The 14,917-nt window shown below is 37.4% G+C and overlaps 1 protein-coding gene across 11 annotated transcripts; it reads left to right on the top strand.

Annotated features, from left to right (window-relative positions):
- The first annotated feature begins 342 nt into the window (after positions 1-342).
- Positions 343-14,727, top strand: LOC108881937 (C-type lectin domain family 4 member E). Of its 11 annotated transcripts, none has more exons than XM_051068507.1 (7): positions 343-503; positions 812-889; positions 2,321-2,434; positions 2,516-2,572; positions 10,259-10,410; positions 10,519-10,643; positions 14,390-14,727. In XM_051068507.1, the coding sequence occupies exons 1-7, from the start codon at positions 440-442 to the stop codon at positions 14,583-14,585; spliced, it is 786 nt and encodes a 261-aa protein (XP_050924464.1). In that variant the 5' UTR covers positions 343-439; the 3' UTR covers positions 14,586-14,727. The 11 variants fall into 11 exon arrangements, with proteins under 11 accessions (XP_050924464.1, XP_050924461.1, XP_050924467.1 ...); XM_051068504.1 differs by lacking the exon at positions 10,259-10,410 and adding an exon at positions 6,569-6,720; XM_051068510.1 differs by lacking the exon at positions 10,259-10,410 and adding an exon at positions 2,974-3,098.
- Positions 14,728-14,917: the final 190 nt, after the last annotated feature.

Raw genomic sequence — 14,917 nt, 5'->3', positions numbered from 1 at the left:
TGCAATCTTCTGCTAGAAAACCTCAGGCCCTGGAATTTATCTGGATGTTACTTAACATGTACCACCCACCTAATCCACCCAGTTGATCCCAATTTGATCGAGCATATATCATATTCTGTCACTTGACATTATATTAGATTAGATGAAAGTTAAAATATAATTTCATCACTTTTTCCATGAAATCTTTAAGATCACATTCTCTGTGCAAGACTTCTTTATCAAAATTTGTTCTGCCTGGACTTTGAGGAAGTGAGAGAAAGAAAAAAAAACTTTTGGGGAAGAAGATTTGGTTTTTTTTGTTGTTGTTTTTTTTAAGTCCTGCCCATACTCGAATGTGATGGGATGGATTTAAACAGCACTTCAACATCAGTCACCTATTTCATCAGTTTGTAGGCAAACCTAAATGTAGCTTTTTCAGGTGTTCACACACATTGGGAAAATGCCTGAAGCTGACGTACTGTACTCTGATGTCAAGTTCACAAGAGCGAGGGAAAAAGGCAGCGGTGAGTCTTACATTCTTATGCAATGTCTAAGATGTCTAATATACTGATTTCACAAGTTAATATGAGCAAAAAGGAGTGAAAGCCTTATCTTTACAGTACACCACTACAGTGGTTCTGTCTGAAAGTCTTGACTTCCCTCTTAAATTTCTAAGAATACTACTAGAGGTTTTTAAGATAAAAAAACTCCAAACATTTGTAAGAGTTATTTCTTTGTTGGAGTTGAAAGTGAAAGTGAAATATGAAATAATAAACGTGCACTTTATCAGCGGTCATTCCACAGCAGTTTGGGTTTGTGTTTTGTGCTGCAGAGACCACTTCCTTGCCACCTGACACCACTTATTCCGAAGTCAAGCTCTCGAAAACTCAGCCACCCACGGAGCCTCGTGGTAGGTGATAAACAGCCAGCTGATCGACAGAAAATTAGTGACTAGTCATAGTCAGCAACTATCCTGATATTTGTATTATCATGTCAGACATTTTTCAAGCAAATATGATTAAAAACAGAGAGAAATTCCTGCCTCTAAAATGTGAATATTATCTGTTTTTCTTTGTCTTCTATAAAAGTAAACTTCAATATCTTTAGGCAAAGGACATGTAATTATACTGTATGTCTTGTTTTACTCAGACAACATAACAAAACCCTCACATATTCAGTATACACTCAGAAATGATAAAGAAAAATATTTAATCCTCGTGAACTGGACCACGATTAATCAAAATAGTTTTAGATTAAGACGTCACCTTGAAGTTACAACAGGCTTTCTCTTCATTTTCTGTCATTTTTTCTAAAAATAATCAACAGATCAACTGATAATGAATGTCTGTTAGCTGCTGTGTGTAATAAAGTTTAAACAATAATGTGTAAATTGTGTACAGCAAAATACATAATAAAATGTGTAATCTTCCCTAAAACAATTTTATCCAGTGAGTTTGAAACCACTTCATGTTTTGTTCTATAAACCTAAATTAATATTTAGTTTAAATGAAAAGGATGATAAACTGTAAAAGAAAGAAAGAAGAGTGTGTTTGTTTACTGTAAAAACAAGTGAAGAGAAGTTAAAGAATGAGGAACTGACCATGAAGCTTCATTTATATATTTATAGATATTTGTATGTATGCTGGTTATTTCTTTGTGATGTGTCCTACGGATAAACAGGAAGCTGAAGTTACAGCAGTGACAGATGATGCTGCTCGTGTAGAAAAGGCAGAACCTTTGCGTCTGCAACAATCTAAAATGTTTCACTGTAATAGAGAAAAACGTTCCTCAAAAAACAAAACATATAAAGAGCTTCCACAGCTTTAAAGACTCTATGAATGTTATATTATCAAAAGTTCAAACAGCTAAATCTCAGTTCATCACAATGTGTCGCAGGAGATGAAAAACAATAAAGTTTGTGACTGATCTCGATCTACAGAAGGACCTGAATTTTTCTCATCATTGTACAGTATAGTCCTGATAATGCATCAGAGGGTGTAGAGTCAGTTTGCTCTGACACTGACTTGCAGAGGGTTTGTAAGTGATCAGCTGTGGGAATTATTTGTTTTAACTTTCAAGGCTTCACTTGTTTCCATTGCTGCAGGAAAAGGGCCGTTCTCTATGAAATGTACATGATTTTTAATTTTTTTGTGAAACTAAACTTCATGAAGGAGCATTTATTTCAGGGCTGTCAGACTGCATTAGTTTTGGATAGGTGTACCCAATAAACTGACAACATGTGCATGTGACCAAGCCAAGAAACCAAATTAAACCAAAATACATTTTTCTAGATATTGAGGTGAATGTAAACGTCCTGTCTGTCTCGTCTGCTGTTGAACAGGCTCCCAACAATCAGCAGTGCCAAATGAAAGGTCAAAGGTCACATCAGAGAGAGTGGCCCTGGTGCTTCTCAGTCTTCTCCTGGCAGCTGCTGTCATTGCGCTTGGTGTTACCAGTGAGTTTATACAGTTTCATGAAAGTACATTAATTTAGATTTTTTGGTGTTTGAACTTTTCTGACTATTCTTTCTTTTCAGTTCATGAAAATGCTCAAACCATGAAAGAGCTCCAAAAGTTGAAGAAAAATCTCACGGGTAAGCTTGTCAAAGTTTGTGTTTAAAACTGTACACAAGTCTCTGAAAGGTCACTTTAAAATGCTTCACATCTTGGCTTAAACATAGATGGTTTGAAATATTCCTCAGTTTAATTCTTACATTTCAATGATGAAATGAATCTGCTTTTAAATTTATCTCCCTTTGTGATTCTTCTCAACGTTTTTGAAAGTTATTTTTCTGTTCAGACAGTCCTGTAACAAGACTGATGAGAGTGAAATCTTTTTAATACTTTTTCATAACAGAGAGACTAAGACAAACTCAGCCTCAGACAAAACCATGCACCACAGTGAAGTGTGAAACTTCACTGCTGCTTCCAAATCACATGTGATTTCTTTGCTGTGATCTCTTCAAAGATGATTCATGTCTGAAGTGTGAAACAGGCTGGGAGCAACATGGAGGACAGTGTTATTATTTCTCCACCAGACGTTCATCCTGGGAAGAGAGCAGAAGCTTCTGCCAAAGTGAAGGAGGAGACCTGGTTAAGATAGACAGCAGAGAGGAGCAGGTATAAAACACTGCTGCAGATTCATGTTCTCACATATTTTATCATGTTTCATCATCTCAGCATAGAAAAGTCTCACAGAGGAAATTTCATCCACATTTTCCTCTTCAGAGTTTCCTGGAGAAAACACTGAGAGAAAAAATGGACGTTGCTGACGACAAGTTCTGGATCGGACTGACAGACTCAAAGACAGAGGGTGAATGGTTGTGGGTGGACGACTCACCACTGAACACAAGGTTTGATCTTTGTGAAAACATTTTTGTCCATTTCCTGTTCAAAGTTCAAAGTTTTTATTGATCCACTTCTTTCTGTTCTTCATCTCTTAGGCTGAGTTTTTGGCTTAACATTGAGCCAGACAACTGGACTGGGGAGGATCCTGATGGAGAGGACTGTGTGAGGATGGGGGAGAAAGGAGGAGCAACAGATCTGAAGTGCTGGTTTGATAAATCCTGCAAAGCATCTCAGAAATATATTTGTGAGAAAGAAGCAGAAACTGGAGAATATATGGTCTCATGTGTCTGAAATCCAGTTAAGCCTGAGTTTAACAATCTGTGACATGATGTTGGTTTTGACCTTGTAAACATTTAAAGATCTCCTCCAGACAGATATTAAAAATACTTTGAATAATATTTTGTGTCTGATTTGTACAGAATCATTCAGCTTGTTATTGATCTTCTTTATTTTTATTACTTTCTTTTTTCTTTTTCTTTTTATCTATTTAACTGTAGATACAACTGATCCAACATCTACAGTTTATAAATACAACAGAAACTGTGTTTTAACATCTTTCATTCATTTTCTGTTTAATGAAAATAAACAGTCCCTGTCTATTCATGTCCTGTTGGTGTTTGATTTGTTTGTATTAAACTGAGCAGACAGAGTGCGACAAGTTTCACTTTTTCCTGCTGTAAAATCTGTTGCAGTTCTCCACCAGTGAGAAAACTACAGATGCTGAGTGAATGAAAAGGTAAAAGAACAAAGAGAGAACAGAAATGACAATTAAAACCTTTAACTTGTAAGACACAAAGACACAAAAAGGGAAAAAGCTCATGGTGGAAATAGTTAAGACATAAAAGGACCAGAAGGGGGCGACACGTCCTCATCTGCTCTGACTGTAAATTTGCATCAATGAATATGAAACTGTTCAGATTCAAACTAAATAAAGACAGATCAGCATCTCGTCTGTGGCCTCACTGTTACTTTTTGAGGAACTAGATTCTCCTCCCCATCTTTCAGTCTGACAGGAAGTTTGTTTTTTAAGACACTGAGACTGAGACTGATGGTCACTCAGTGGTAAAACAGCAGGTGTTGATGGAGCGATGAACAATGGTGTGAATCTTAAAATCCAGGAGAGAAAAATTAATCAGGTGAGTCCTAAATAAAATGCATATATGATTGTTTTTTAACATTTTCTGTTTCCACTGTCTGTCTGTCTGTCTGTTTACAGCATTTTAATTTGTTGAGACTGAGTGAAACGTGTGAGAATCAATAATTGTTGCTTTTTGTTTCAGAGAAAGTTTCCTCATCGACTGACACCACTGACACTGAAGTGAGGATCCTGAGGACTCAGCACAATGAGTCGTCCACAGAGCTACACAGAAGGTAAGAACCAGTGATGTGGTGGTAAATCAACAGGAAGCTGAACTGTGAAAAACAGCCTCCAGGTTAAACACTGAATTCTAGCAAAAGGAAAACAAATAAAATGAAAAATTAATTGAAAGACTGAGTTAAATGTTTAGTGTCAGAAGTTATAAAACACAACATTGCAGCTCAAAGATAAAAAACAGAGATGTAAACTCCATCTGTTAAATTCACGTGTTGGAAATCTTTCAGTGATTCAGGGAAACTATGAGTAACTTTTAACTGTGCCAAGTAAAAGATGCTTCTTCAGTTTGTTTGGTGCAAAGTAACAAAAACCTAATTTTCTTAGCATTATCTAAAAGAAGACTGCACTGAGCATGTGCAGGGCAGACAGAGACTGACTAAATGTGAGCAGGTTTAGAGTCATTATTAATGAAAAACAGTAGTTTTGTTCATATGTTCATATTTGTGTAAATGGTAAAATGATGAGTTGTGATGAAATCACCACGTCATCAGTGATGCAGTACAGTTGTCACATAAATGAACAAATAAACTGGTCTAGCAGCTTCAGAAAGGAGTTTGATATGTGCTTATAAACTCATGTATCACCACAGTCACGACATGGAAGAAAAAGGACTGGATGTTTTCTGCTAAGATCAGTGAAACACATCTTCTTCTTATAAAGGAAACCAAGTTTGAGGTTTAGCTTTTTATCAGTCGATCACTTGTAACAGATCTTGTCAATTCAAACCTGAATATACTTGGTATTTTAAAAATGCCAACTTGATTGCAACGGCAGCATTTAGATAAAAACATGAACCTCCTTTAAGATCAGTTCTAAGCTGATGAAATCATATCCTGAAACTTAGACAGTCATAGCTTTACCATAAAACTAGAGACATACAGATAGTTATATTTGAAGTGTTGGAGGAAAAGTTGTTAGTTTGTATATTTGGGTTGTTGTACAATAACAAAATGTTTTTGCACTGAGGCCCTGTATGTGTGTCTGATGTCATGTGACATCTCTGTTTCCTCTAAATGTTCAACAGGTGAAGCTCCTGGTTCCCAACAAACAAAATCTACCAGAGGGTCAAAGGTCACATCAGAGAGAGTGGCCCTGCTGGTTCTCTGTGCTCTGATGGCAGCTGCTGTCATTGTTATTTACCGTCTCTGTGAGTTTCTACAGTTTCTACATTAAATCATCTACAAACAACTTCATGTGAAGAAAATCACAACAGAGCAGTACTTTATGGTTTTATAAAAACCAGGCACTCATTATCTGTTACTGACCTTTACTGACTGCTTCCTGTTTTAAAAAAACAGATTTAGATCATTTCCAAACCAAGAAAAATCTCCAAACACTGAGAGATGAGAATGAAGCTCTGAAAAGAAACCTCACAGGTAAGTCTGTCAGGGTTCACACCTGTGAAAAGCTTCAGTCTCTACAACTTCTCCTGGTCACTTTAACATGTGACACATTTTGGACCAAATCTGGATTGATTATAACGTCTATTAGTTCAATTCCACCAGGTGAAAATGTTTTTATCCTCTTTCATAACAGAGAGACTCAGTGAGACAAAACCATGCACCACAGTGCAGCCTGTTTGCCCAAAACATCCTGAAGTAAAAATAAGTAAGTTACTGATTTTAACTGTTACATATTTGCATCTTCTGATGATGATTAATCAAAAACTGATGGACTGACAGATACAGTAACTTAGACTGTAACTGCAGTTGCAGGATAGGTGCCTTGCTCAAGGGCAGTGTTACTGTATCTGTGAAAGAGAAAACAGTCTCTGATTGTCTCAGCTTCTCTCAGATTCAAACTCTTTACCTTTAAACTTCCTCCTGCTTCCAAATCACGTGATTTCTTTGTTGTGATCTCTTCAAAGATGATTCATGTCTGAAGTGTGAAACAGGCTGGGAGCAACATGGAGGACAGTGTTATTATTTCTCCACCAGACGTTCATCCTGGGAAGAGAGCAGAAGCTTCTGCAAACGTCGAGGAGGAGACCTGGTTAAGATAGACAGCAGAGAGGAGCAGGTATAAAACACTGCTGCAGATTCATGTTCTCACATATTTTATCATGTTTCATCATCTCAGCACAGAAAAGTCTCACAGAGGAAATTTCATCCACATTTTCCTCTTCAGAGTTTCCTGGAGAAAACAGTGAGAAAAAAAATGGACGTTGCTGACGACTTGTTCTGGATCGGACTGACAGACTCAAAGACAGAGGGTGAATGGTTGTGGGTGGACGACTCACCACTGAACACAAGGTTTGATCTTTGTAAAAACATTTTTGTCCATTTCCTGTTCAAAGTTCAAAGTTTTTATTGATCCACTTCTTTCTGTTCTTCATCTCTTAGTCTGAGTTTCTGGATGTCATGGGAGCCAGACAACTGGACTGGGGAGGATCCTGATGGAGAGAACTGTGCGAGGATGGGGGTGAGAGGAGGAGCAATAAATCTGAAGTGCTGGTTTGATAAATCCTGTAAAGTGAATCAGAAATATATTTGTGAGAAAGAAGCAGAAATTGGAGAATATATGGTCTCATGTGTCTGAATTTGAACAGAATCATTCAGCTTGTTATTGATCTTCTTCAGTTGTGCTACAGCTCACATGTAAAATATTTTATAAACAATTTTCAACCATAAACTTATTTTCCTTTTATTTCATTCTTAATTTTTTTTATTACATTTTCTTTTTCTTTTAATCTTTTCATTTTTTGTGGTCTCACTATGTTTTGAACTTAAAACCATCAAAACTATGGATACAACTGATCCAACATCTACAGTTTATAAATACAACAGAAACTGTGTTTTAACATCTTTGATTCATTTTGTGTTCAATGAAAATAAACAGTCCCTGTCTATTCATGTCCTGTTGGTGTTTGACTGATTTGATGCTTTATGTTGTGCTGAACTTGAAGTGTTGAAAGAGACAAAAAGGGAAAAAGCTCATGGTGGAAATAGTTAAGACATAAAAGGACCAGAAGGGGGCGACACGTCCTCATCTGCTCTGACTCTAAATTTGCATCAATGAATATGAAACTGTTCAGATTCAAACTAAATAAAAATGGATCAACATCTGTGGCCTCACTGTTACTGAGAATAAATCATTTATTCAAATCTTAATTAGAAATGAATAGTTAAAATTTAATAATTATTCAAACACAACAAAAACCTGGTTTTGAGGAACTAGATTCTCCTCCCCATCTTTCAGTCTGACAGGAAGTTTGTTTTTTAAGACACTGAGACTGAGACTGATGGTCACTCAGTGGTAAAACAGCAGGTGTTGATGGAGCGATGAACGATGGCGTGAATCTTAAAATCCAGGAGAGAAAAATTAATCAGGTGAGTCCTAAATAAAATGCATATATGACTGTTTTTAACATTTTCTGTTTCCACTGTCTGTCTGTCTGTCTGTTTATAGCATTTTTATTTGTTGAGACCGAGTGAAACGTGTGAGAATCAACAACTGTTGCTTTTTGTTTTGGAGAAAGTTTCCTCATCGACTGACACCACTGACACTGAAGTGAGGATCCTGAGGACTCAGCACAATGAGTCGTCCACAGGGCTACACAGAAGGTAAGAACCAGTGATGTGGTGGTAAATCAACAGGAAGCTGAACTGTGAAAAACAGCCTCCAGGTTAAACACTGAATTCTAGCCAAAAGCAACAAATGAAAGTGTTGCTCAGCTCTGTTTCTCTGTCAGCGTTTCTGTCTGGCTGGAGTGCCAAACAATGGAAGAAACTGGACTAAATGTTTTCTGCTGTTATCAGTGAAATACATCCTCTTTCATAAAAGGAAGCGGAGTCTGAGGTTTAGTGTTTTTTATCAGTTCATCACTTCAAGCACATTAGTGCCCAGACTCTGTTCTCTCTCTGTCACTTATTGTCACTTATTATTGTTATTATTATTACATACATCTGAACATAGACTGTGTATTTTGCAATGTTGTTTTTCCCTTATCTACAGCAACAGCATCAGTCACACAGGCTTAAAATTAAATATAAGTTTGACTGACCCATTAGTGGCAAAATAACATAACTTTAAAGGGTTTGAAGCAGGTCTGGCAGCTTTTTTTCCTCTTTATCTCTTCTCACTAAACTGAGAAAGAAGGAAGAAAGAAAGAAAGCTATTGCAATATCATTTTCTTTTTTATCTTTTGAGTTGCACAATGGTTGTACAGTGTCACAATGTTAGCGTAGTTGCAAAATGTTTATACAGAGGTTTTTTGTCATGCTATGTCTCAAACTAAAATAATGGTACAACTACTACATCAACTAGTCTAACAGAAAAACTCAAGATTTTATTAATGTTATTTACCTAATTTAGCTGTAACAAGCTGTGGCATCAGTGTAAGAATATATAGAACCACTGTTTGGTTCAGTTTGTCCGTTCTGGGCTACCGTACCAACATGGTGGTACACCATAATGAACTCTGTGGATAAGGACACGCTCCTTATGAAGATATAAATGGCTCATTCTAAGCGAACAAAAACACAACAATTATACAGAAAAAACAACCATTCAGTCTGACATTAGGTGGCTGAATATTAGAGTATTCGCATGTCTTTGGACTGTGTGAGGGAACCAGAGTACCCAGAAGAAACCCATGCAAGCACATGGAGAATAAACTGGGGTTCAAACCCAAAACCTCCTAGCTCAAAACAGGGCCCTGTATGTGTGTCTGATGTCATGTGACATCTCTGTTTCCTCTAAATGTTCAACAGGTGAAGCTCCTGGTTCCCAACAAACAAAATCTACCAGAAGGTCAAAGGTCACATCAGAGAGAGTGGCCCTGCTGGTTCTCTGTGCTCTGATGGCAGCTGCTGTCATTGTTATTTACCGTCTCTGTGAGTTTCTACAGTTTCTACGTTAAATAATCTACACACAACTTCATGTGAAGAAAATCACAACAGAGCAGTACTTTATGGTTTTATAAAAACCAGGCACTCATTATCTGTTACTGACCTTTACTGACTGCTTCCTGTTTTAAAAAAACAGCTTTAGATCATTTCCAAACCAAGAAAAATCTTTAAACACTGAGAGATGAGAATGAAGCTCTGAAAAGAAACCTCACAGGTAAGTCTGTCAGGGTTCACACCTGTGAAAAGCTTCAGTCTCTACAACTTCTCCTGGTCACTTTAACATGTGACACATTTTGGACCAAATCTGGATTGATTATAACGTCTATTAGTTCAATTCCACCAGGTGAAAATGTTTTTATCCTCTTTCATAACAGAGAGACTCAGTGAGACAAAACCATGCACCACAGTGCAGCCTGTTTGCCCAAAACATCCTGAAGTAAAAATAAGTAAGTTACTGATTTTAACTGTCACATATTTGCATCTTCTGATGATGATTAATCAAACATTGATGGACTGACAGATACAGTAACTTAGACTGTAACTGCAGTCGCAGGATAAGTGCCTTGCTCAAGGGCAGTGTTACTGTATCTGTGAAAGAGAAAACAGTCTCTGATTGTCTCAGCTTCTCTCAGATTCAAACTCTTTACCTTTAAACTTCCTGCTGCTTCCAAATCACATGTGATTTCTTTGCTGTGATCTCTTCAAAGATGATTCATGTCTGAAGTGTGAAACAGGCTGGGAGCAACATGGAAGACAGTGTTATTATTTCTCCACCAGACGTTCATCCTGGGAAGAGAGCAGAAGCTTCTGCAAACGTCGAGGAGGAGACCTGGTTAAGATAGACAGCAGAGAGGAGCAGGTATAAAACACTGCTGCAGATTCATGTTCTCACATATTTTATCATGTTTCATCATCTCAGCACAGAAAAGTCTCACAGAGGAAATTTCATCCACATTTTCCTCTTCAGAGTTTCCTGGAGAAAACACTGAGAGAAAAAATGGACCATGATGAGGACAAGTTCTGGATCGGACTGACAGACTCAAAGACAGAGGGTGAATGGTTGTGGGTGGACGACTCACCACTGAACACAAGGTTTGATCTTTGTAAAAACATTTTTGTCCATTTCCTGTTCAAAGTTCAAAGTTTTTATTGATCCACTTCTTTCTGTTCTTCATCTCTTAGTCTGAGTTTTTGGTTTAACACTGAGCCAGACAACTGGACAGTGGAGGATCCTGATGGAGAGAACTGTGTGAGGATGGGGGTGAGAGGAGGAGCAATAAATCTGAAGTGCTGGTTAGATAAATCCTGTAAAGCGTCTCAGAAATATATTTGTGAGAAAAAAAGCAGAAACTAGATGTTATACATGTGCCTGAAAGTTCTCTTATTTTACTTTTATTTTATTCTATTTTTTATTACTTTTTCTTTTTATCTATTTAACTGTAGATACAACTGATCCAACATCTACAGTTTATAAATACAACAGAAACTGTGTTTTAACATCTTTGATTCATTTTGTGTTTAATGAAAATAAACAGTCCCTGTCTATTCATGTCCTGTTGGTGTTTGATTTGTTTGTATTAAACTGAGCAGACAGAGTGCGACAAGTTTCACTTTTTCCTGCTGTAAAATTTGTTGCAGTTCTCCACCAGTGAGAAAACTACAGATGCTGAGTGAATGAAAAGGTAAAAGAACAAAGAGAGAACAGAGAGAACAGAGAGCACAGAAATGACAATTAAAACCTTTAACTTGTAAGACACAAAGACACAAAAAGGGAAAAAGCTCATGGTGGAAATAGTTAAGACATAAAAGGACCAGAAGGGGGCGACACGTCCTCATCTGCTCTGACTGTAAATTTGCATCAATGAATATGAAACTGTTCAGTTTCAAACTAAATAAAGACAGATCAGCATCTCGTCTGTGGCCTCACTGTTACTTTTTGAGGAACTAGATTCTCCTCCCCATCTTTCAGTCTGACAGGAAGTTTGTTTTTTAAGACACTGAGACTGAGACTGATGGTCACTCAGTGGTAAAACAGCAGGTGTTGATGGAGCGATGAACAATGGTGTGAATCTCAAAATCTAAATAAAAAAAGTAGGAGGGAGAAAATAAACAGGTGAGTCCTAAATAAAATGCATATATGATTGTTTTTAACATTTTCTGTTTCCACTGTCTGTCTGTCTGTTTACAGCATTTTAATTTGTTGAGACTCAGACAAACGCGTGAGAATCAATAATTGTTGCTTTTTGTTTCAGAGAAAGTTTCCTCATCGACTGACACCACTGACACTGAAGTGAGGATCCTGAGGACTCAGCACAATGAGTCGTCCACAGGGCTACACAGAAGGTAAGAACCAGTGATGTGGTGGTAAATCAACAGGAAGGTGAACTGGGACACAGAGATGACATCAAAAGATAGATGTCAACTCCATCTGTTAAATTCATGTGTCAGTAATCTTTCAATGATTCAGGGAAACAATTCTAGCCTTCTCTTCTCTGACTGCCTGAGTAAACTGTTTGCACAACCTAGACAATCTGGGCTTTGTGGAGTGCTTCTGGGCCCGGCTGCTCCTCTGTCCCAGCAGGAGCTAGGCCATTGCATTGTGGCATCTGCAATCTCTCCTTGCATTTCATTCTCAATTGGTGGATCTTTAGGCTTTTCTTGCTCTTGCGGATCTTGCCGCACAACTACTCTATACTCGCCCTCGTTTGTCCATTACTGTTCACTGTTAACCTTGAATCCGTCTGGCTGGGGTGCTCATCACTGGGTATAATGCCTTTCTTCTATCTGTAGCCTATTCCTGATAGTCTCTGGTTTCTCCAGATAGTTGTGATGACACATCGACTGATGCTAAGCTAGGGCACATCATCAGTGATGCAGTATAGTTGTCACATAACGGTCTTGCAGATTCAAGTCAAGAAATGGAAGAAAAAGGACAAAATGTTTCCTGCTGCTATCAGTGAAATACTTCCTCCTCTTACAAAGGAAGACAAGTTTGAGGTTTAGCTTTTTAATCTGTTGATCATGTGTAATAGATCTTGTCAATTTAAACTTTTAAACTTTAAACTTTAATATACTTGGAGTTTAAAACAGGCCTAGTTCATTGCTACAGCCGCATTTAGATTTCCTTTCAAGATCAATTCTAAGCTGATGAAACCATATCCTGAAAGTTGTTAGTTTTTATATTTAGGTTGTTGTACAATGACAAAGTGTTTGTGCACTGAGGCCCTGTATGTGTGTCTCATGTCATGTGACATCTGTTTCCTCTAAATGTTCAACAGGTGAAGCTCCTGCCTCTCAACAAACAAAATCTACCAGAAGGTCAAAGGTCACATCAGAGAGAGTGGCCCTGCTGGTTCTCTGTGCTCTGATGGCAGCTGCTGTCATTGTTATTTACCGTCTCTGTGAGTTTCTACAGTTTCTATGGACAATAACATATAAACAACTCACCACCTTCACATGATGAAAATCACAACAGACCAGTACTTAAGTCATTATTGTTCATAATAAAATACTGACCTTTACTGACTGCTTCCTGTTTTTAAAACCAGATTTAGATAATTTCCAAATCAAGACAAATCTCCAAACACTGAGAGATGAGAATGAAGCTCTGAAAAGAAACCTCACAGGTAAGTCTGTCAGGGTTCACACCTGTGAAAAGCTTCAGTCTCTACAACCTTGTCCAGTCACTTTAACATGAAACAATTTGACTGGTGTGAAATATTTTTGTTATTTATTTGTTCAGGTTCTGAAAAAAAGAGACTGATGAAATTTTTTATCCTCTTTCATAACAGAGAGACTCAGTGAGACAAAACCATGCACCACAGTGCAGCCTGTTTGCCCAAAACATCCTGAAGTAAAAGGTAAGTTATTGTTTTTTTTTCCTGTCACATATTTGCATCTTGGATTAAATTTAGATTATCTGAAATATTCCTCAGTTTAATTCTAAAAGTTTATTACTGATATGAATCTGCTTTCAAAAGTATCTCTTTGTGTTTCCTCTCAACATTTTTGATTCATGTGAAAGTTATTTTTCTGTTCAGACGGTCCTGTGAAGAGACAGATGGAAGTGAAATCTTTTTTATCTTCTTTCATAACAGAGAGACTCAGTGAAACAAAACCATGCATCACGGTGCCCCCTGTTTGCCCAACACCTCCTGAAGCAAAAATAAGTAAGTTACAGATTTTTTTTGTCACATATTTTCATCTTCTTATGATGATTAATCAAACAGTGATGGACTGACAGATACAGTTGACAGAAAACAGTCTCTGATTGTCTCAGCTTCTCTCAGATTCAAACTCTTTACCTTTAAACTTCCTGCTGCTTCCAAATCACATGTGATTTCTTTGTTGTGATCTCTTCAAAGATGATTCATGTCTGAAGTGTGAAACAGGCTGGGAGCAACATGGAGGACAGTGTTATTATTTCTCCACCAGACGTTCATCCTGGGAAGAGAGCAGAAGCTTCTGCCAAAGTGAAGGAGGAGACCTGGTTAAGATAGACAGCAGAGAGGAGCAGGTATAAAACACTGCTGCAGATTCATGTTCTCACATATTTTATCATGTTTCATCATCTCAGCATAGAAAAGTCTCACAGAGGAAATTTCATCCACATTTTCCTCTTCAGAGTTTCCTGGAGAAAACAGTGAGAAAAAAAAGAAAGATGATGAGGACATGTTCTGGATCGGACTGACAGACTCAAAGACAGAGGGTGAATGGTTGTGGGTGGACGACTCACCACTGAACACAAGGTTTGATCTTTGTGAAAACATTTTTGTCCATTTCCTGTTCAGAGTTCAAAGTTTTTATTGATCCACTTCTTTCTGTTCTTCATCTCTTAGTCTGAGTTTTTGGTTTAACACTGAGCCAGACAACTGGACAGTGGAGGATCCTGATGGAGAGGACTGTGTGAGGATGGGGTGGGGAGGACGAGCTTATTATCTGATCCGCTGGTTTGATAAATCCTGTAAAGCGTCTCAGAAATATATTTGTGAGAATCAAGCAGAAACTGGAGAATATATGGTCTCATGTGTCTGAAATCCAGTTAAGCCTGAGTTTAACAATCTGTGACATGATGTTGGTTTTGACCTTGCAAACATTTAAAGATCTCCTCCAGACAGATATTAAAAATACTTTGAATAATATTTTGTGTCTGATTTGAACAGAATCATTCAGCTTGTTATTGATCTTCTTCAGTTGTGCTACAGCTCACCTGTAAAATATTTTATAAACAATTTTCAACCATAAACTTATTTTCCTTTTATTGCATTATATCTTTTATTACTTTCTTTTTTCTTTTTCTTTTTATCTGTTTAACTGTGGATACAACTGATCCAACATCTACAGTTTATAAATACAACAGAAACTGT

This window comes from Lates calcarifer, linkage group LG3 (assembly GCF_001640805.2).
Source record: "Lates calcarifer isolate ASB-BC8 linkage group LG3, TLL_Latcal_v3, whole genome shotgun sequence".
Lineage (NCBI taxonomy): Eukaryota > Metazoa > Chordata > Actinopteri > Centropomidae > Lates > Lates calcarifer.
Note: the sequence above shows the minus strand (reverse complement) of the source record. Positions and strands in the feature narration are given on the sequence as shown.

Excerpts from the sequence above, each read along its gene's own strand:
- LOC108881937 (XM_051068507.1), top strand. The coding sequence starts at position 440 with ATGCCTGAAGCTGACGTACTGTACTCTGATGTCAAGTTCACAAGAGCG. Across the intron at positions 504-811 it reads AGCGAGGGAAAAAGGCAGCG|AGACCACTTCCTTGCCACCT; the intron begins GTGAGTCTTACA and ends TTTGTGCTGCAG. Across the intron at positions 10,644-14,389 it reads GACTCACCACTGAACACAAG|TCTGAGTTTTTGGTTTAACA; the intron begins GTTTGATCTTTG and ends TTCATCTCTTAG.